At 42.3% G+C, this 22,739-nt stretch overlaps 2 protein-coding genes across 4 annotated transcripts in view; one reads left to right on the top strand and one right to left on the bottom strand.

Moving 5' to 3' along the window:
* The window catches only part of CENPU (centromere protein U), a 45,763-nt gene extending 30,747 nt beyond the window's left edge, over window positions 1-15,016 (top strand). For all 3 annotated transcript variants that reach the window (XM_005906553.2, XM_070364074.1, XM_070364075.1), the window contains 9 exons: window positions 2,449-2,509; window positions 2,993-3,226; window positions 6,684-6,744; window positions 7,841-7,949; window positions 9,737-9,815; window positions 10,014-10,061; window positions 11,189-11,250; window positions 13,297-13,453; window positions 14,879-15,016. In XM_005906553.2, coding sequence (XP_005906615.2) covers window positions 2,449-2,509; window positions 2,993-3,226; window positions 6,684-6,744; window positions 7,841-7,949; window positions 9,737-9,815; window positions 10,014-10,061; window positions 11,189-11,250; window positions 13,297-13,453; window positions 14,879-14,992 — 925 coding nt within the window. In that variant the 3' untranslated portion in view covers window positions 14,993-15,016. The remainder of the gene's footprint in view (window positions 1-2,448; window positions 2,510-2,992; window positions 3,227-6,683; window positions 6,745-7,840; window positions 7,950-9,736; window positions 9,816-10,013; window positions 10,062-11,188; window positions 11,251-13,296; window positions 13,454-14,878) is intronic.
* A 590-nt stretch (window positions 15,017-15,606) lies between these two features.
* The window catches only part of PRIMPOL (primase and DNA directed polymerase), a 50,583-nt gene continuing 43,450 nt past the window's right edge, over window positions 15,607-22,739 (bottom strand). Inside the window, 3 exon segments of the mRNA XM_070364073.1 lie at window positions 15,607-15,865; window positions 18,460-18,506; window positions 18,587-18,669. Coding sequence (XP_070220174.1) covers window positions 15,620-15,865; window positions 18,460-18,506; window positions 18,587-18,669 — 376 coding nt within the window. The 3' untranslated portion in view covers window positions 15,607-15,619.

Below are 22,739 nucleotides of genomic sequence, written 5' to 3' on the forward strand. Positions count from 1 at the left end.
CGTCAGGCTGCTGTGTCCGCAGGCCGGTGTTCAGTCCTCCCGAGGGCACCGTGGGCGTGGTGTGGAGGTGTCAGGCTGCTGTGTCCACAGGCCGGTGTTCAGTCCTCCCGAGGGCACCATGGGCGTGGTGTAGAGGCGTCAGGCTGCTGCGTCCACAGGCCGGTGCTCAGTCCTCCCCAGGGCACCGTGGGCGTGGTGTGGAGGTGTCAGGCTGCTGCGTCCACAGGCCGGTGCTCAGACCTCCCGAGGGAACCGTGGGCGTGGTGTGGGGGCATCAGGCTGCTGTGTCCATGGGCCGGTGCTCCGTCCTCCCGAGGGGACCGGGGGCGTGCTGTGGAGATGTCAGCTGCTGTGTCCATGGGCCAGTGCTCGGTCCTCCCGAGGGGACCCTAGACGTGCTGTGGAGGTATCAGGCTGCTGTGTCTGCGGTCTGGCGCTCAGGGGAGGGGTTGAACTGGTGATCAGACTGGCGGTTTGACACAGGAGCGGGCTGTGGCCTCGGGTGGGCCTCCCAGGAAGAGATGGTGGCCTGAGATGGGGCAGAGGCCCAGGGCCAGCCCACAGGAGACCTGGCACCTGTCCAGGGGAGGAGGAGCTTGTGGAGGAGAGAGGAGCCCCTGGCTGGAGGGGAAGAAAGAAGCCAGGAGAGGGTGTATTCTCAGGAGGCTGAAGTGCAGTTGATAAGAGAGTCAGATTAAGGCTGAACACTTGCGGTTGTTAGACAGTGTGGACCTCCTCAGTGACCTTGGTTTTGGACGTGTGTGAAGCCCAAACAAAGAGCATCATTTGGATAAGTTGGACAGGGTTTATACATGGATACAGAAGGAAGTCGGGGCGGAAGAGATGCGCGGGGGCAGGGGCGGTGCCAGCACTCAGGAGGCGCCTCTCCTCATCTCTGTCAGACCCTCTCCTCTCCCGCCCCTCCCCCAGTTCCTCTCATGGTTCCCCACACACTGTCCCCAGGGCTCCCTCTGCCCAGCCTCTCTCCCAAGCCCCCAGCGGTCCTCCACGTGGACCACACCCCCCGGACGCTCTCAGGCACCTCGGACTCCACAGAGGCGCCCCCAGGCCCCATCACCGCCCCCTCATCGGTATCAGCAGCCGCTTTGTGTTCTCTGGCTGCATGGTCCTGCTGGCACCCCGGCACCCAGCGGAGTAGTCCGGGCCTCTGCTGGCGCGCCCCTGCTGGCCTCTCTGCTCTGCCTCTGGCTGCCTGCCTTCCCTCCTCGCTGTGCAGTGGCCACGGTCAAGGCTCCTGCCACCCGCCCCTCCTGCCTGCTCCCCGCCTGGTCCTTCTGTCTCTGGAGTCGCGCCCCCTCCAGGCTCACCTCCCACCTCCCAGCACAGTGTGTCCAGCGTGGAGGCTCAGTCTCACGCGTCCCCACCCCCCACCCCAAATGTGTGCAAGGGTCACTCAGGCGCCTGTTTGGCTCCCCTTGTCAGTGGACACCGAGGCAGTGAGACTGAAGAGGTTTGTTAGCAGCATCCATGAGCGTTACAGGGGGACGGATCGGGCTGGAGCAGAGACGGCCTCAGACCCCAGCGCCCTCTCAGCTCCCGCCCTCCCTGGGGAGGGGTTAGACTGGGCCTGGTGCTGCTACCTCTGCGGTCGCAGGCAGGGGATCGCCGCTCGCTTGACCCTCTGTGCAGATGAGCAGCGGCTCTTCGCTGAGCGCGGGGAGGGGCGAGCAGGACCCCGCGCCTTGCTGTCTTCCCAGTCGTGACCTTTGGCTTCTCTGGCACTGTTTTCTCTTCAAGATGTGTGATCTCTACTCTGATTCCCGTCCTGTGCCTTGATCGTCCAGGGTGTTTTACACCCACCTGCTTCTCTGTTTACTTTTCCTTCTTCCTTAAATCCCCTTCCTTTTTTTTTTCTCTGCCTGAGAAAGTGCTGTCAAAAGTCTGCTCATCTTATGACCGCGGTATGCTTCCTGGCGCCACAGCCAGGTGTCCGGTCTCCTCTGCTCCGCTATCTCTGACCTTCTTCCTAGACACGGATCCCATCACAGGAAGCCTCCTCATTGTTCAAGTAATTGTATTCCTTATACTTGCTTTTCGAAGTTGGTGTTAAATGTCGAATGAAAAAACTGAAAGCACTCTCATCAGAAATTTAGGTTATTTTTCCTTTTCAAAGGATGAAAGAAGGTTTTCCCTTTTCTGTCCCCTAAACTTGGGCCTGTGGTGGCGGAGGAAGGGACGCTTCTGACGGGGCCACAGGGGCTGCAGTGACGGGCTCTTACTGCCTGCTCGAGCTCAAGTGATGCGGCCTGGGTGTGCAAAGGCATGGGAGGTGACGGTAAGGCTGGGGAGGTGGCAGGCCCACCCGTAACAAGTGGGAAATCTCATTAAACTGAGCTTGTGTTTGTGTCAGAGGAGCAGCTTTTAGAAGACACATGTGAATAAAAATGAAGCGTGTACAAGATACTGATGGTTTGGTTTTTGGTACAGTTCGGACACTTCTGAAATTGAAGCAAGTGAAAACGAGTCTGTAAAGATTAGTGCCAAAAAGGTATGCACGATCTCCCAACTTAATTTGTAAGATATTTCATATCCTATTTAGATTGGATGCAAGTAGAAGAAATGTTTTGTAAAGTGTTTCATATACTGTGTGGATGCAAATAGAGACAATGTTCTGTAGCATTATTTTTCATAAAGAGTGTATTATGTTTCAGAAGGTACTTTTTAAAGATAAAAATGGGATAGTTTTATACCTGAAGTGTTTTCATCCCCGAGATCTCAAATCTGTGTACCGTGTCAGTTTTCATAGTGTCCTTGTAATGTGCGTAGGTGGTGGTTAAACACTCTGTTGGGAGTGTTTGCTGGGAACCCTTTAATCCGGGTTTCTGGTCCTGTGCACGAGTGAGGTTGCCATCTTTCTAGTATGTTCAGTTTTGAAGTTTGGAATTAAGAAATGTGGACCTTATGGTTATCTACTAACAGGAATGATAAGCATTTGTATTTTCTAAACAGTAAGGCTGTTTTCTTGATATAGCCAAGAAGAAAACTCAAGCCCATCAGTGACGAATCTGAAAGCCCTGAAGAAAGTGATGTAAGGAGAAAAGTTAAACCCACAGAGAACATAAGTACACAGCATGAAGCTGTTTCAGCTACAGCACTTCCAGGACTGTCGGAGAAACCAGCTGAAGCGGTCACTCCTCAGAAGACAGGACCCCAGAGTGCCGAGTCCTCTGCTGAGAAAGCGACGCTGGCCACAGAACATCAGCTGGTAAGAGTGTCTGCCATCCCCCTGGAGAGGAGAAGAAGCTGAGAATGTCCGGGGGAAGGGAAAGCATTTTTTTTTCCTTCGCTTCTTTTGAAAGATACGTTTTTTTTTTATTTTTCTTATTATAAAAGTATATTTACTTTAAAAAATTTAGAAGGTGTATAAAGGAAGATAAAATCCTTTAATTCCATCACCCCAGAATAAAATAACTGCTGCCTTTTCTGGTCTACACTCTTCAGTCTTTCATTGAGCTTTTCTTACCGTACATGAACCACATCCTTGGCATTAAGTATTCTGCATACCATTTTAACACATGACATTTCATTCGTGAATGTGCCATAGTTTAGTTAATCTTTTACTAATGAAGAATTGCAGTTTTTAAAATAGAAGTGCTTTGATTTTTTTTTCCCCCCCTCGCGAAATCTCTGTGCACATCCTTGGTCATTTCCTTAGGAAAGAAATTGCTCTGATAAGAATTCTGGGTCATATTTATTCTCTTTTAAGATTCTTGACATGTAATATCTCTTAATCAAGCTTTTAATATGTAATAATATGCCAGCATCTTGATTTTGGCCCACTGAAATGGATCTCAGGCTTCTGAACTCCAGATCTATGGAAATATCTTTGTTAAGCCAAGTTGTAGTAATTTATTATAGTGGTCATAGGGTATAAAACATCACCCAATAACTTTTCCTTTTTAGTATCATGCTCTTGGGTTCTAGAACTTCCTTTATTTTTTTTCCGTCATAGTTTGTTTCTTGGCTGAGATTCCTTATCTGCTTAATCCTTAAGTCCATCATTTCCTTCTTGGGACATATTAATGTTTATGAGAGTGGCTTTGAAGTCTCTGCTTTCTAAGTCAGGTGCAGTCAGCCCTCTCTATCTGCAGGTTCCACATTGACAGATTCAACCAACTATTTGATAGGAAATATTCGGGGACAAAAATTACATAAAATTCCCCAAAAGCAAAAGTTGAATTTGCCACGCACCAGCAACTATTTTCATAGTATTTGTATGTATTTCATAGTATTTGCATAGTATTTGTATTAGGTATTATAGGTAATCTAGAGATGATTTAAATGTAATGGGAAGAAGGTTATGTGCAAGTGCTAACATGTTATACAAGGGGCTTGAACATCAACGGATCTGGGGGTCCCTGGGGATTCTAAACCCACCTTCCTTGGACATTAAGGGGTGACTGTACCTGGACTGTGGTGGGTCAGCTTCTTTTGAGTACTTCTTTTCTGTCTTGACTACAGGTCACATTTTGTGTGACATTTTTCATCTAGGAGTTTTAAACTGTGTGTTACACGTTGTTGACAGGTGGTTGAGATTTTGAGTTGTGTTTTCTTCTGAATGTTGACTTTCATTCTAATAGGTATCTTGATTATTGGCTGATCAGCTTGAACTTCTGTGGGTGTGATTTATCCCTTGTTGGGGTCAGTCTGTGGAAAGCCTCAGGGGGTCTCCCAAGCCTCTCTAAGTCCGTGGACTCAACCTCTGTATTAATAGTCTTCAATCACTATTGAAGACTACCAAAACAGAATACCGCAAACTGTGTGACTTCAAACGACATACGTTTATGCCTCACACAGTCTCTGTAGGTCAGAAGTCCAGGCTCGCCCAGCTGGTGAGGGCCAGGGTCTCATAGGCTGGGGTCGAGGTGCCAGCCAGGACCGGACTGTCACCTGAGACTTGGGGTCCTCATCTGAGATCACGCAAGCTGTTGATAGAATTCAGATCCTTGCGTTCTTGTTTCCTCTCTGGTGGAAGCCAGGGGTCAACTTAGCAAGCAGAGGCTGCCCCGAGGCCCTCCTCACAGGGCCCTCTCCGGCGGGGCAGCTGGCGATGTCTTCAGAGCCACCAGGGCCTCTCAGTCTGCAGTGATCTCCTGTGCGATGTGACTAATCAAGGGGTGACCATCCCACCAGAGTCACAGGAGTCACCCACACTCAGGAGCAGGGAGCATACAGGTCAGTGGGAATCGTGCTTACCGCACCCCCAGGCTCTGTTGAGTCTGGTCAGAGACTGGCTTTAGCCTTAGTTAGAGGACGGAGGAGCCTGGTAGGCTGTGGTCCATGGGGTCGCTAGGAGTCAGACAGGACTGAGTGGCTTCACTTTCACTTTTCACTTTCATGCATTGGAGAAGGAAATGGCAACCCACTCCAGTGTTCTTGCCTGGAGAATCCCAGCGACGGGGGAGCCTGGTGGGCTGCCGTCTATGGGGTCGCACAGAGTCGGACACGACTGAAGTGACTTAGCGGCAGCAGCAGCAGTAGGGTGGGTCTAGGGCAGCCCTAACTCTTGAGCAGTGTTTCTTAAACCTTTTTCATTGTTGTCTTCCCTAAGAAGCCTTTTTAGACATTTTTCCTCCTAACCATTCCCCCAACTGAATTTGAACATCATAAGTATGCTGTGTATCTATCTATGTATCAGGTACTTTGGAGGGTCATAAACTGTTGTACTATAATCTCTAAGGCTGTCTGCTCCCCACCCTGGGGACAGTTGGGGATGGCACGATCTCGGGCATGTTCTTACCCCTGAGCTGGGGTCTCCCCCCAGCACCCGCTCAGCTGGATCAACAGCTCTTAACTAGTTAGTGAGGCCTCTGCGTTTTCTCCATCCAATTTCCCGCAGTATTCCTTGTCCTTTATCACTTGTTACGTCCTTGTTCCCATGATAGCACATCCGGTGCCCCTGTGTAGCCTCCCTGCGAGCATGGAGTAGGCGTCAGGGACCCCAGCCAGACCTCTCGTGTCCTCTTCTGACAGCCTGTTGCAGGGGCTTCGGCCACTGTGCCCTGCTTTCTGCCTCCTCAGCGGGGCAGGACGCTGCTCTCAATGGGGATGCAGCTGCTGTGCTGCCGTCTGAAGGAAGGTGTCCCGGGCCTGGCGGGCCGGGGCAGCCGTAGGTTTGCGTTCTGAGAGTCTCAGGCTTGTCCTGCCTGTTGTCCGATGCCCCCCCCTCCCCGCTTTATGGTTGTGCTGGCAAGAGAGCTAGTTCAGAAGCTGTCACTTCATCATAGCTTGGAGCAGAAATTGAGCTGATTCCACATATTATTATCTTAAATAATAAAAGCTCAATTTCCTCCAAGGCACCCATTGTTAAAAGCCAACTGAAAGTTTTAATTACTTTTTATTTTGAGGTAGTTTATTTTGTTCAGTGTTTCCTTATATTAAGTTAGATAATTTATATGATTAATATATTCACTTAGAACAAAATGAGAAAGTCACTCAGTCGTGTCTGACTCTGTAGCCCACCAGGCTCCTCTCTCCAAGGGATTTTCCAGGCAAGAGTGGGTTGCTATTTCCTTCTCCAGGGTATTTTCCTGGATCGAATTGTAGCTAAAGTATTGACAGTGTCTGATAATGCTGTCTTAATTCTTGTTTTAAGAGAACTTTCTCCTACATGAAAATCTTTGCTGTGGTTTTTTGTTTGTTTGTTTTGTTTTGTTTTTTAGAAAACTCAGAAAAATAAGATGTTTCCTGGCAAAAGGAAGAAACCAAGAAGTTACACCACAGGTATAGAAGTGTTTTATATGTAGTCAATCGTTCAAGAAGTTCTTTTTTAAAAATATATTTTTAATTTAATAAAGTAGTACATTTAAGTATATAAAATTTCCACTTTAAAAAGTTAAAAAATATATGACTTTGGAGTAACTGAGTTTTCCAGCAATCTGTCATGAAAATTTTCAGTATACAACAAAGGATAAAGAATTGAACAATATATATTCATATACCTACTAACTAGATTTTACCATCAGAATTTGTTTCTACTTGCCTTAGCACCTATTCATTAATCTATTTTAATTTTTCATCACGTTATCACTCTTTTCAGACATCAAACTATGCACTTTTAGAAGCCTTTTTTCATTCAACGTAACTTTGAGATTCATGCATATTATTCTGCATCATTTTTATTGGCACAAAGTTTATTGAAAAATGGGAGGAAAATAAAGCATTTTCTCTCCAGTTTTTTAAAAGATAAGTTTTGTTTTTCTAATTATAAAAATGTTTATTTTAGAAAATTTCAAAGATATAGAAAGGATGATAACATCACCTACAATTCCATCACCCCAAAGTAACTGCCATGTTTTTTGGTCTATACTCTTCAGTCCTTTTACTGAGCTTTTCTCACCCTAAGTGGGCTCATATCCTGTCATTCAGTATTCTACATACCATTTTAATGAATATGTAATATTTCTTTCACAAATGTACAAAGTTATAGTTAATCTCTTATATCAGCTGTCTGAATCAATATATGCAATAACCTTCCTGTGTCCTAGAAGTGATCCGTCAGGTAGATTAAAACTAACAAAACACAGATCTGCATCACCAGTAGCATTCAGTAACAGCCGGCTGTTAAAGGCGCAGCAGGGTAACTAAGGGACGGCTGCTTTTGGCTGCTTCAAAAGTGGGCCAACCAAGGAGGCGGCCACTAGAGGGCGCCCTACCGACAGGGGTTTGTGAGCCTGTCTTCTCCCATGTGTTTCTTCAAAACCTCTTACTATTTTTAGCAATTTGGTGGAATACTTTTGTTGTAGGCTTTCAGATCCCTGGACCTAGAGCTAAATTGCTGATAATCAGTATATTAAATTAACCTATCCTGATGTTGTAGATACTTCCGACTGTGCACCTGTTTGGTGTTTAAAAGAAAAGAAAGCCAGTGACATCATGGAATTAGACGTGTTTTTGTCTGCATTCGAGAACATTCTTCTAGAGTATGAGTGAGTCTTTTGATGTTGTCATTTATGTGCCTAATAAATTTCCCTTGAAATAGCACTTCTGTTCACCCCACAGCTTGATATGGAGAACTTTCATTATCATTTTTATGTACTTTTAAATTTCTATTATACTTTTTTCTTTAAGCCTCTGATTTAGTAGTATGTTATTGTATGTCCTTGTATGTGACTTTTTAATTTGTATTTATTAATCTTCTGTCTTAAATAGTTACAGTCCAATTTCATGGACTGGTAATACCTATTTTTGAAATACTGAGGCTTCCTTTATGGCCTAGCACATAATCTCTGTGGAAGCTCTAATTATTGGATCTGTGTAGAATCAGTATTACTCAGTTTTTCCTGGTATTTCTATCAATTTATGCTATCTCTATAGAGGTTATTTTACTAGGATATCATGTTTAAAATTGCTCTTTTAGATTGAACATTTTATCCTTATGAAGTGACTCTCTTCATTCCTAAAAATGCTTTTTTTGGTTTTAAAATCTTTTATCTCATATGTCACTAGATTTCTTTAGTATTTGCCAGATTTTACATTCTTTTAACTTTTACTTCCTACCTTTGTCTCATGTTAAACTGTTATTTATTACAAAATCCTTTTTAAGTCCAGTGTCCATCTTTGAATTTCACTTTAGTCCATTACACTTAATTATCCTTACCTTTAGAAGAATGTATTTATCCTTTTTTAAATTTATAACTCCCCACCAGTAAGATTAGAACTTTAGCAAGCTGTGATATCTTGGTCTTCTCTCCCTGCCCCCACCACAAACTGCATCATGTTTAACCTGGAGACTGTTTAATTCTGGGAAAAGGGCGATCAGAGTTGATATGAAGTGGCTGTTTGAATTTAGGGTCTAGACTTTGAACTTGCCAGAACCAGTTAAGAACTGCAGCTTCTTAATGGTTCCTGGAGTCCTCCTCATAAGGCTTTTAGGGCTATATGTGGTTGTTGGTTTCCCTGTGGAGGAATGAGGTCTGGGGTTTCTTATTCCATCTTCTGATGTCAAAAGTGCAGGCCATCTCTCCTGCTTAGCGTCTGAAGAATTAGGCCACGGGCCTAGTCCCCTTCTCCTGGGTGACTTTTCCTCATGTATTTGCCCCAAGAAAAAAATGGCTATATGACAAGCTCTCACTCACACAAGAGGTTTATTTTCAATTCAGACTTTAAATTCTAGTGTTGTTCTGTGACGAGGCCGAGCAGGGGTTAGCTCCACCCTGGCAGGGTGTGGGTCACCATGGGTCTGTGTCCAGCTGTGAGGGAGGGAGACTGGGCTCTTCTGTCCCTGACAACAGGGACCCAAACCAGTTTCTTTGTTTGGGTCAGCTTTTGCAGAGCTGAAGAGCTGGCTTCTGGCTGCTTATATATCGGTTAGTCCAAATGTGAGGCCCAGTCCCTTCCCCAGTTGTGGCAGGGAGGGAGGAAAGGGCTGAAGTCTGCTGCCACTGGATCAGGCTGCAGGGAAGCCCGGGCTTGTCTGGGACCATCACTTTCCACACGCTTTCGTGTCACTTGTGGCTGTGGCCAGTGTCGGGAAGTGCTGGCCACATGCGTCAGGACTTAGGGAAGAGAGTTCCAGTTGTTTTTCTTTTCTTGAGATGCTTCCAGTATTTTTTTTTAAACCTGAGAAGGGGCTGCAAGCTGACCATGCCCTCTTAGATATCCAGAATGGCACATGCCAAACTGTGTGTCCCTGGGAATGCTGAACAAATGAAACACGCCTTTCCAAATCCTTCAGAGAGTACCTGAGTTTGACTTTTTTTTCATTCTGCTACAGACAAAAAATAGACTCTCGAGTTTGTAAGGCAGCCATCAACAAATTTCATTCTAATTTGAAAGAAGAACTCATCAAAATGGTAAGTTCAGTGACATAAATTGGTTGGTCTGATTTTTATTTTTTTAAAAACTAATCCTGAGCAACTCACTGTTGTCTTGGAAAAGCTTGCATTTGCTGCCAGTGTGGTGAAGATTAGAAACTGGATATGATATGTTATAAAATGATAAACACTTGACTTTGGAAAATGCATGCAAATATTTGTTTTTGTTTTGTGTAGGTTCAAGAAATCCAGATGTTGAAGACTCTGAAAAGGAAGAATGCTAAGGTAAATCACTTACGTGATTAAAGACGCAGTCCTGTAGAAGGTGCACATACGTGGCAAGTAAGACCCGACTCTGGGTTTTGTGACCTACAGTTTGTGGAGGCCTTTTATCTTTTTAGTCAGGCTTTTGTTTGGTCGATCTGGTGACTGTTCAGGTGAGTACTGATCAAGTCAGTAATGTTGTTGAGACGTAGGCTAAGGAACAGGGGTCCCAGTTGGCCTAAAAATGGCTCTCAAGCCCCAAATGACCCCTTACATAGTTGCATATTATGTAATACGTGTATCACTACTGTGTGTGTGTCAGAAGTCTTTCAGACTAAAGAACTGGCTCGAGTCTCAGAAAGGGCAGGCTAGGAAGAATACGGGGCCAAGGTCAGGAGATCTCTTGTCATGGTGCTGCTGCCTCAGTGTCCTGTTGCCACTTGGTCTGCAAGGAAACACGAGGCCCTTCCAGCCCGCCTGTTTACAGTTGGACCAAAACGCATGCCTTGTTCTGGCTCTAAAGTTGCGTGAACCCACGTGTGGAAGCACAGCCGCCCTCTGTGTTTATAACAGAAATGGGCGTGAAGTGGATAGTTTTCCTTGTGGTGAAAAACAAACTATTCTGGTGAAAAACAACAGCCTTTGCTGTTTTTCAGTTTTAACCTCTTGTTGGTCATTCCTGCGTCTCTCATAAGCAAGCAGGAGAGTAGTCTGAATGTCCAGCAGTAGAACATGAGGTAGTTGCTGAAAGTGATGGTTGAGATGATGCAGTGAATCCTGTTGAAATGTTCTCTGTAAAATACAAATTGTGTCATGGCATTCCCGTGCTTCAGGATTTTCCTAGTGTATTAGAGGGCGTAGGAATGCCTTACTTGGTAGCTCACAGGGTAGTAAAATAGGCCCTCCTCTTCGGGGCTATCTGCAAGAGGACCCCCTGGACTTCTCCAGTTCCCTGTTCTTTCCCTTCATAGCACACGTCACAGGCTGTAATTACATCCCTTTGTATGTCATGTCTGTCTGCCCTGTGTGACCAGAGTTGGTAAGAATGGGGTTTGCCGTGTTTCCCACTGTGCTTCCAGTACCTGGCACAGTGTACAAGGCAGTGCTCAAATGTTTACAAAACTAACGTAACAAATTTTTGTTACTAGATAATCTCCAATATCGAAAAGAAAAGGCAGCGTTTGATTGAAGTCCAGGATGAATTGCTTCAGTAAGTAATATCAAAATTCTCTTTGAGAACTTAAAATAGGGATTTAATCGCAGCATTTCACGTGAGGCTTTGCCATAAAACTTGCTGCCGTGTTGCATTTAAACACCAGGTCTTCTCTGGGCTGGAAGCTCAGTCAAGGGCGGTTATACTGCCGAGTTGAGAAGCTTTTAGCAAATCAGCCCTGATGTACCCACCACGAGCTCTCTCAGTTCCCGCCTGAGAGGCGCTCTGATTGGATCAGCCCTGATGTGCCCACCACGAGCTCTCTCAGTTCCCGCCTGAGAGGCGCTCTGATTGGACATGTAACGCGTGGACGTGAGGCTTAAGTGCGGGCTCTACCACTTGGCTGGGCAGCCTTGGGCAGGCCGTCCTCTCAGTGCCTCATTCCCTCGTTTGCAATGAGCATGACGGTGACTGTACCTCCCAGGGTGTGTGAGGCCTGAGTGAGTAAATGCGCAGAAAGTGCCACACCGTGACTGGCATAGCACAGTGTCGTATGCGGCGTTACCAGTTTTCATGAGTGTCGTTGAGACGCATTGCTTGGTGTGACACACCTGGGCCCAGGTGTCGGGCCAGAAGAATTTCCAGGTCTGTCTCCACGTGTGCTTAGGAAGACAAGCGCAAGCCGTCTGCTCTGTTTCTGGTGGTCTTCCTTACAGACGGGGTGGCCGGGTGAGCCGGAGGGCTGGCAGCAAAGCAGCAGCAGAATAAGCAGTGTCAGGTACGCTCTCTGCCCTTCAGGAGCCTTAAAATAGCTTGGAAAGTGGTCTTAGAAGACAACCTATGAGTGAGTACTAAGTTTGAAAGATGAGACCTGCCCCAGAAGTCTAGAAGAGGGAGAAACGGGTTGTCTTGGCCTTTGGTTCCCAGATCCAGCCTCTGAACAGGTGCTGCTGGCTGGCGCTGCAGCCTTCATGGGCCCAGGCCAGAGTCAGAAAAGTAATCATGACGGGACGCTTTTTCAGGTGTTAGCTGTGTGTCGCTGGGCGCCGTCCTAAGTGCTTTGTGATACCAACATATTAATCGTCACCATAACCCCAGGAGGCAGGGTGTTTGGCCACAAGACAACTATGTAAGACTCGGATCTGTCTCTCAGAGCTTCCAATCCTTTTTCTAGACGGAGTTGTAGAACTTGAGAGGTATAGTATTTTGGAAAGGCATAGAAAGAAAGAAAATGTGTATCATTGTTTTACATGTAGAAAACCCAAAAGGCACAGGGCGGTAACATTCCAACAGCCCCCAACCCGGAAATGGGGGAGGCAGGACCCGGTGTCTGCCCACTGGCTCCCGACCCAGCACTCCTGCCCACGACCCTGCTGGCGCCCGACCCAGCTCTCCTGCCCACGACCCTGCTGGCTCAGGGGGTTTCCCACTGGTTCAACACACAGAACTGTACGGGGACTTCTATAAAATGATATTAGAGCAGGTTTTAAATACATCTTTGTGAGAATGAAACATGGTAGCCATTCCCCATTCTTTTATAAATTGGTCCACAATATCCAAGTTATCCTTTTTATTTTGTATGTTAAGAGACTTACGAGCTACTGAATCAGAAAGCAGGTTGCCCAAGGTTGCACATCTCATCCAGGCACTGAGATAGTTTTTCCACTGCTTTTATTAGACTTGGACAAAATTTCATAAGACAGAGGGGCAGAGGAAAGGCTTTTTGTCCATGCTTTTACTGCTACACTGCAGTGTTGGTCTACATCCATCTGGGGCGCTAAAATCTTGATACCCAAGTATATGTTTCAATTCAGTGGTTCCTAAGACTCTAAAAATGACTTAATGAACTTTAAGATACATAAGGCATATTTTTCTGTGGGCTTCACTGCTAAGTACTTTTTAGGCATCATATTTCAGAGTTTTTGCTATATTTAAATTGATTTCAGAATCATTCACATTGATAATTTGAAAGCTAATGATATCTTAAACCACCTAGTCCACCTTCCCTGTTTATTTACTTCACTCAAAACCCTTACACACTCCACCTTAGGCTGAAGTTCCACTTTGTCATTTCTTTTTGGGAAAAATATCTTTCTGTTTTAGGGTAGAACCAGAGCTGAAACAACTACAAATAAAGTATGAGGAACTTCAGGAGAGAAAAGCTTCCCTTAGGAAGGCAGCATATTTCCTGTCTAATCTCAAGCAGCTTCATCAAGATTACTCAGATGTTCAAGAGGAAGAACCAAGTGTAAAGGAAACAGTAAGTTCAGTTTTTAATTTTCACTCTGCTTCAGAAGACACAGGGCTCCTGTTAGAGAGCCGGAGCTTGGAGGGGAGAGCAGTGGAGACGCCAGGTCTACCCAAAAAGCAGCCCTATAAACTGGTGAAAATTTGTTCACACCACTTCTTTAGCTAATTAATTAAGGCCAGAGAGGTAAATGAAAATCAGAAACACTGATTTTACTAAGGTATTTAAGCTTCAGAGAACTGAATTTCTTGAAGGGAAAGTGTATCCTCTGGACAAAACTCAACTTGTCGTCAACCTAAGACTAAGACCACTAAAACCTATACAAGTTTTAAAGACCAACCTCTTGTTCTTTGTTCAGCCCGTATTTTTACTATCTTTTGTATCTGCAAAAGTAGCCATTATCCCATATAAATGGTAGGTATGATTTTAGAAGTTGAAAAATGTTTTAAGAGGGCATGCAGGAGGGGAAAGGGTGGTTGGCATAGATTCTTTTCTGTGGTCTTACAAGATAGTGAATATAGCTGGCCCTGTCCTTGCTGTTCATGCTTTATATATAGTAGTGTGTCTGAGTTATGCTTTCAGAGTGTAGATACCAGGGTACATGCCTTACCTCTTTTCTTAAACTAAGAATCCAGTACCTAATGTTAGTTCTTCCTCCCCTGAGAGCAGGTGCCCCCCGGTACAATAGGTTGAACACATTAGGCTCTCAAATATCTGTTAAACTGAATTGCCTAATGGTAGGTGATATAGACAAAATTATTTGGGTTGTAGTCACTCTGATAGCTTTGTGCTTAATTTTGTTTCTAAGAAAACCACCTTGAAAACATAAGCAACAAAATATTCTAAGTATAATATAGCTGTCAGGACTTTAGTCACTGGCCCTTAGATACAAGTTGTACCATGATATTTGGCGTAAGTTTCAAACTCATGAGTTGAGTTTTTGTTTCCTATTTTTATGCTGGGTTTGTATTTAATTTTGTCTTTAATCATTAAGGACACTTGGATTGGCAACTGAGAACCACATGGTTAATTTTCTCAAAAAGTAATTTTTCTAGATGAGTTTTATGGGCCTGGTGTCTCGTTACGTCGGTTCTTACAGTGAACCTGCTGAGCCACAGAGCTCTGGCTAACCTGCCCAGACCACGTCTTGGCCTGTCCAGGGAGACTTTGGTTTAAGTCATTCGGATGCCATTGCTCTTTGACCTGGCTGGTCTTCTGGGTGAGGAGCTCAGGCTTTGCAGAGCAGTTCCCTTGCAGCCTGTTTATCAGTTGTTCTGAGGTGACGGATTAAAAACAATTTCATAAAAATGAGTGAACAGTGATTCATGGAAAACACTATTATCACTGGCATTTGGTCATAACATTGAACTACATAAAATGGATAGGGTTTTAAAAGGGTTAAGTTTTTTTATTCATCTAAATATTTTTCTTCAACAGTATGATTCATCCAGCCTTCCAGCTTTGCTGTTCAAAGCAAGACCCCTTTTAGGAGCCGAACATCATCTGCAAAATATCAACTATCAATTAGAGAATCTCCTTGACCAGAAATGAGACCAGTCTACTAAGATGTGCACATTTAAGATTAGTCTCATGATACAGTTTTAGAAGGTAACAACAGTATATATTTTTGCACAAAGGAAAATGGGAAGAAAACCTGAACTTTATTACTATTAATTTGAACTGAATATTTTTTATTGTTATAACATTCTCAGATAAGTTTAAAAGCAGGAAACTGTCTTACTGTTCAGACTGTATGTATGACCTTGAGCTTGTCACCAGAATTTAATATTGCTTTGTCATTAAAATTAAATAGCTAAGTATAGTAGTTTTAGAGGCCATAATTAACTTTTCTAGTTAACACCAAGTACTAAGTTTTTAAATGTTTTACAGTGTTGACACCTTGTCAGCCCTTAGAAGCTCTACCCTACAAATAAACATGCAAAATTAAGCTGATGTGAACATAGTTAATCACATAAGGAGAATTCTACTGAATTTTAATAAGCACACTGGAGCTAATTTTCAATAAAACTGGTTTATTTGAGTACATAAGATTTGGAAGTAAAGTGATAAATAAAACAGCTGATATAACAGGCTTATTTAATAAGTTACTATAATTTAATGGTACTAAATCTGCCTTCATGTAGATTACAGCCTAGTTATGTCAGTGTCCATAATTAGCTACTCTTGTAATACTTCTATTAGTAGTTCATCAGGAATTTCATCCATCCTATTATAAGCCAGAAGACTGTTCTCTGCAGCTTCTGCTAATTCAGCATCTTCTGTAGCCTCCAAAATGTAAGTATCATCAATGCTGTTATCCCAGTCAGCGTCGGAAAATGCCCCTTTCGACAACACGCTAGATGACGGTCCATGAGGACTCTTGGTTTCAGTGTCTGCTGTTGTATCTGTTGTAAACTCCTCTTCCTGTAGTTCCAAGGAGGAGGGAGAACAGAGTAGGAAGAAAATACCAATTATTCAAACAGAATGTGTGATAATTTCACCATACAGTTGATCTGTACTGCATTAAGGTATTCAGTTCAACAGATACCAAACACGGGACGGTACAGTCTCCAATGCAGTCATCACGGGCTCATCGTTGCTGCCTTTGTGGGACACTCACAAAACTCCACATTGGAAATGCCTGCAGCTCCCTGGTACGCCCTCTCCGGTGTACACAGATGGGCTACAGCAAAGGGACACTGAGTCTTCACGAGTGGACGGTCGATAGTCTAGCTGAAGGCAAACTGGAGTCTGCTGTCTTAACAGACTAAGTTCTTGATAGTTTTAAAATTAGACTGAAAACGGTTTTGAGATAACTACATGACTGAGTGTCTGATTTGATCAAAAGTATGACTGGATTTTGAGTATTAAACATATTGTATTAACATGAAATTTCCTGAATAATTTCACTATAGATGTATAAGAATGTTCTTATTCTCCAGCTACATGCTTGAGTATTAAGAGACGAAGGGTTTTGATATCTGCTCTTACTCTAAAGAGATTTGTTATGGACTGAACGTTCGTCACCCCCTTCCCCGTTAGATGATCCCAACGCCCAGTGTGGTGGTATTAGGTGAGGGCTGCAGGAGGCAGGTGCTGAGATAGAAGGGAATGGCACCAGTGCTCTGTGACCCCGTCTCCCAGGGACAACACAGTGAGAGACACCGCTCAGTGACCCGGGAGCTGACGGGAGTCCACAGCACCTTGATCTTGGACTGTCCAGCCTCCAGAACTGTGAGAAATTTGTTGTTTTTAAGTCACTCAGTCTGAGGTACTCTGTTACAGCAGCCTGAAATGCCTAGGACAAGATTCATCAAAAATAATGTGTCATGTGTACAGTAGCGGGAGAAAACAAGTGTGGCCAAGTGTTTAAGAACCAATCAAGAAAAGACACACAGGAGGGTTCCTTGTTCTTCTGCAGCATTTCTGCAGGTTAAAATTCTCTCATTGCAATAGAAAACAGGCAAATATCAGTAACACTGGAGTTTAGCTTAAAATACTAAAAGTGTTAAACAGTATAATAAACCTATCACTCAGTTTTTAAGTAAAAAGCTAAAATAAGTTAAATCCAAGCAGTGGTAATACTGGTCACCAAAGGTACTTACAATTTGGTGTTTTCAAGGTATTACTGGATTAGCAGGAAAAAAAAAACTTTCAGAAACCCACTAAAACCACAGCCATTTATCAAAATAACACTTCAAATAAACTAGGGTGAAATATTCTCAGAGACAAAGTTTGGTTCTTTGAAAACACTTTTTAACCTAGTAATTTACCAGAGACTGGCGATCAGGTATTTTATATCCAGCTCCTACAGATCAAGGAGGTTTCTACCATTTCAGTATAAATTTTTTCAGGAGAGACGTTTTTAAAGTTGAATACATACCAGACAGTTACCTAGATTATAAACTCAAGCACTCAAGTAGGTAACTTTCATTTTAACCATAACACTATAAACAAAAGGGGGAAAAGTGTAGAAGAGTCCTTAATACAAAGTTCTTGTAAAATATTAGACCTCATATTAACGTAAACAGAGGGCAGTTACAGGCAATCCAGAATAGAAACATAGAAACCTGAATGTTAAACTGTAAATTAAAACACCTGAAATACCACTTTATGTCTACCAGCTTGGTACAGATTAAAAGGTAAAAATAAGAAATGGCAAGTGGAGGATAACCTAATTTCCTATCATTTTCATGGAGAACAATTTGGTAATACAGAAAATATGACAGTTTAAGTAGGAAAAATCCCTACAATATAGTATATATACTACTAATTTTGGAAGCTACAGACCAAAACATTAATCTGAGTGGTAAAATTATGAGAATGATTTTTTCTTTTTGCGCTTTATGTATTTTGTAATGTTTTTCTACAATGAATGTGAATTACTTGGGTAAGTAAAAGTTTTTTTCAAAGAAAAATATTGGTTTGGCAGTCTGGTAATATCTACCAAAGTTTAAAGTGTATATATATATCCTATAGAACTATCTCTAGAAATTCTTTCTAGATATAAAGAAAGTATATTTTGATATACTTTGTAAAGCAAAAAATGAGAAGCTAAAATGTCTGAAACTGGTTAATAGCTATCTATTTCTTATGCAGCAGTGGGGAAAAATGAGGTTGAGAGCAGATGTGTGCTGAGGTGGAACGACCACTGCAGCAGTTCCTAAGTGGAAACAAAGTTCCAACCTGTGTTCAGATGATACCTGGACACCATTAGCTCCTTGAACCACTGTACGAAGTCGCTTCAGTTGTGTCCGACTCTGTGCGACCCCACAGACGGCAGCCCACCAGGCTCTGCCGTCCCTGGGATTCTCCAGGCAAGAACACTGGAGTGGGTTGCCATTTCCCTCTCCATTGCGTGAAAGTGAAGTTGCTCAGTCGTGACCGACTCGTAGGGACCCCATGGAACGCAGCCCACCAGGCTCCTCCATCCATGGGATTTTCTAGGCAAGAGTACTGGAGTGGCTTGCCATTGCCTTCTCCGTAGAAACCAGGAGGAAACTACAAAGTGCACTTACCTCTTTGAGAAGAGACAGAAGACATACTTCAGCAGGTAGTGGAAAGCCTGAATCAGAAAGACAGTAGAACTGTTTTATATAATATCTAATTTTTACTCTGTGGTAAACGTAAAAATTAGTAACTCACAGTCAGATTTGAAGTTTTCTGCTTTGCAGACAGGGTCATGACATTTTTGATACCAAACTTCATTTTTCAAGTCAACCAAAATCCTTTACATTTAAAACAAAAAGTAAAAATTAGTACTTTCCAGACAGGATAAAAAGCAAAATCCCGTTACATGCCATTTACTAGAGAGATGCCTAAGACTTAAAGAGGGAGAAAAGATAGAAAGTAAAAGGATACAAACATATCTGACAAATGGTGTTTGCCAAAACTATGAACTTTAGGGCAAAAATTATATACTGACCAAAGTTTCTCCCAAGAAGATAAAATTCTCAACTTGTTCCCGCCAAATAAGAGATCTTCAAAATATGTGAGTAAAGCTTACAGAACTTCAAGGGTAAACAAATATTCAACCATAATTTAAGATTTAAAAAAGAAAACATTCTTCTGATAATTGATACCAATCACCCCAAAACTCAGGATATCAAAAATTTGAGAATTTAAAACAATTTAAAAAACTGACTATGCTAGGTACAGTATGAATCATTAAATGTATAAGTACTCATTCACACATTCTCTGACTACAAAACAGATTTAGAAATAAGCAATAAAAAGAACTGAAACTCAAAACTTAGAAATTTAAAACATTTTTCTTAATAACCAAGTGACTCAAGGAAAATTCATGATGGAAATTAGAATATGCTTAGAATTAAATGGATTGAAATTACATATTGAAATAGGTGAGGGGAATTTCCTGGCGGTACAGTGATTAGGATTCCATGCTCTCACTGCCAAGAGCCCAAGTTCAATCCCTGGTCGGGAAACGACGATCCCACAAGCCTCACAGTGGTGCCAAAAATAAATAATAAAATGTGAAACTGAGCTAAAGTGATCTTTAGAAAGAAATTTAGAATCTTTAGCAGTAACACAAATAATTTAGAAAATGAACAACAATAAATCTTAAAGGCAGAAAGTAATAACAAAAATTTCTAAAAGTCAATGAGGACAGAATGAAGACTAATAAAATTCAAGATTAATCAAAAAAGGTATAAAGACATAAGTGGTATTAGAAGTTGAGATATAACTACAAATATAAAATATATTAAAAATATATATTATGAACTTTTTCTAGTAATGCTGAAAATTTTCGTAGAATAGACACAGTACTAGATAAAAATATACCAAACCAAGCAGAGTTACAGAAAACCCAAAGAATCCTATAACCACTAGAATTTTTTTTAAGTAGTTTAAAATCTTCCCACATTTCATAGAAAAGAAACACAAAATGGCTAACTATGTGTTTGGGACATTTACCAAGGAGAGAAAAATGGGCTGGTAGCTCAGTCTAAGTCCAGTAACAGACTTCCTAACAGACAAATGCTAGTTTCCAAACTGTGCACAGAAATGCCCCAGGGCGATACAGGATATGTCTGTCTTTCAGGGGATAGGGTGACATCTGTCAGGCACCTTGCAACCGCTTGCTTGTAACTCACAGGCTCTACAGTACGGCATCACCCTTCTCCATTCCTTTCAGTGATGTCCTGTCTTTTTAGAGCTGGGTGTTTGATATTGGTGGTAGTGATAAAAAAGTAGCATAAATATGGAATGAGACGTGAGGGTGAGGCTGGCAGTGTCCAGCTTGATCCCAAAGTTTGAGTTTATGCATGCAGGCTTCAAAAGGACACACAGCTCATTAATAAGCATACTTAAGAGTCAACAGGTCCCAACTTCCAAGGATAAGTCAAGTCACTGTGATGTAATATACACATAGCAACTACAGTTAATACTATATTGCATATTTGTAAATTGGTAAATCTTAAAAGTTCTCATCACAAGAAAACAAAAATGTAACTATATATGGTGATGGATGTTAACCAGACTTACTGCTGAGATCATTTTGCAGTTGTACATAGATATCAAATGTTTTACACCTGAAGCTAGCTAGTATAATGTTAAATGTCAATTATATCTCAATTTAAAAATGAAATAAGAATACTTCATTTCAATTGATGCATATTGTTTTTTCAAAGTGCTACTAAATTATCAGGGCAAATATTAAGTTGCTTGAAACTGATTAATAAGTATAGGTATTTCTCTTGTCCTTGGAACAATGTGAAAAAGTTCAGACACTAAGGGCACCATGAACTGAGTCTGGGAACCACTGGGCCAGTGGCAGTTTGCCAAGCTGAGCGTCCTTGTCTATAAAGAATGCCCTTGGCAGGAGGTCTCTGATTTCTGTGTATGGTAAACAGGCCTAGAGTCTGTGGGTTTATAAGACACGGTTCCCTGCACATGTCACACATGCTATGTAACCATGAATATAAAACAGATGGTTCATAACCTCAGTGTTCCCTGCTGTGTACGGTGGCTGCTAGCTCCTGCCTCAGCTCTGAGCTGGAGTTAGAGAAAGCGTCCCGTGCAGGAAGGACGTGGGGAGCCGTGCCTGGTGTCCCAGGCCTGACTGCTTCCTTATACCTTTAAAACTACTAGTAAAGCTTATCATTGGGTAAGATCTCTGATTTGGATGAAGGAGGTTTGACGATCCAATCCTCAAATTAGTAATCGGAAACTCAGATGAAAACCACAATACCATTTAAACTCACCAGATTAGCAAAACAAATTTAAAAACCTAACGATAGTAAAATTTTGGTAAGAATATGGGGCAGGACAAAATCTGAAAACACTGCTGGTGGGAATATCAAGTAGCATGACCATTTGGGAAAATAATTTATCTAATAAAATTCATGCATATTCTGTGACACAGCAATTCTAGTTTGAGAAACTTGCGTATGTGCGCCAAGTGATACATACAGTATTTGTAGCTTCACTGTTTATAGCAGCAAGCCAAATGTCCACAGCAGGACAGCAGATGAACTGGTCTACTTACATATACAATGATGGAAACAAGCAACAGCTACATTCTGCACTATGCAAACACCTCATGAATATAATGTTGACCAAAAAGCAAGTCAAAGGACCAATTTACCATAAGATTAAAAAATGTAAAATGAAATGTCTGGAGATGCAAGCAAATATGGAAAAAACCATAAAGATGGAAAGATTGCCACAAAATTCAGGACAACAGCTATTATCTCTAAAGAAACTGTACCTGGGCCCAGAGGATACTTCTGAGGTTAAAAGTGGTAGATATGGCAAGTATATGCACATGTGTGTATATATATATATATATACACACACACACACACACATGATGTATTTCACACTTAAAAGGAATACACTGGACAATAATACAACCTGTAATTCTTCAGAAAGAAATAGCAACCTGAGAATCTCAAAGTTAAATAATCATTATATGAAATGACTTTCTGGCAAACATTCATGAACAGAAAAAAAGACTAGGAAGATACACCAAAATCACAACCATAGTTCTGGGACTACAGGTGGTCTTTGGTACAGATTTGTGCACTGAGTTTTTGAAGTTTTTTTTAAAAACTGAATTAACCTATGTATACATTATAGCACTGAATCATAATATCTAAGATGTTTTCCAGCTTTTTAAAGTTTCATGATCATTTTCTCATGCCTGGCCCATGTGCTGTAAAAGCTTTATATATTGAAGTCTGAGCTTTGATATTAGGTATTGGCTGGTGGTGGTTTAGTTGCTAAGTTGTGTCTTAACTCTTGCAGTCCCATGGACTGTAACCCACCAGGCTCCTCTGTCCATAGGATTTCCCAAGTAAGAATACTGGAGTGGGTTGCCATTTCCTCCAGATGTTAGATATTAAAACACAGAAATTCTGCTAACATCATAAATGATAATGACTGGGTTTCTATTTTATCCCTATCTGAATATTTCCTTATATGATGTAAAATTCTACTTCTGGTCTTACTTCATCCTTTATTTCCTCTTATTTTACCAGGGGCAAAAGACAAGTCCAAAACAAGGCCTTGCATATACAGCAAGCATTCAATAAATACTGGTTCTCTTCTGGACTATTCTTTGTCTTGAACATGTTAACATAACCTTTAACTCTAATTCTTAAACCCTAGCAGAGTAGTTTCCTTCTTGCCCAAACTTGCTCACGTTTGATTTAGACTCCGTAGGTGTCAAAGGCTAATGGCTACTGGCTCTCATTTCTTTCTAGCCCCACTCAATTCTGCTGTAGTTTCCTCAAGATTTCACTATTTAAGGGGTTATTTTACCAAATAAAGTACA

This window comes from Bos mutus, chromosome 27 (genome assembly GCF_027580195.1).
Source record: "Bos mutus isolate GX-2022 chromosome 27, NWIPB_WYAK_1.1, whole genome shotgun sequence".
NCBI classification, from domain to species: domain Eukaryota; kingdom Metazoa; phylum Chordata; class Mammalia; order Artiodactyla; family Bovidae; genus Bos; species Bos mutus.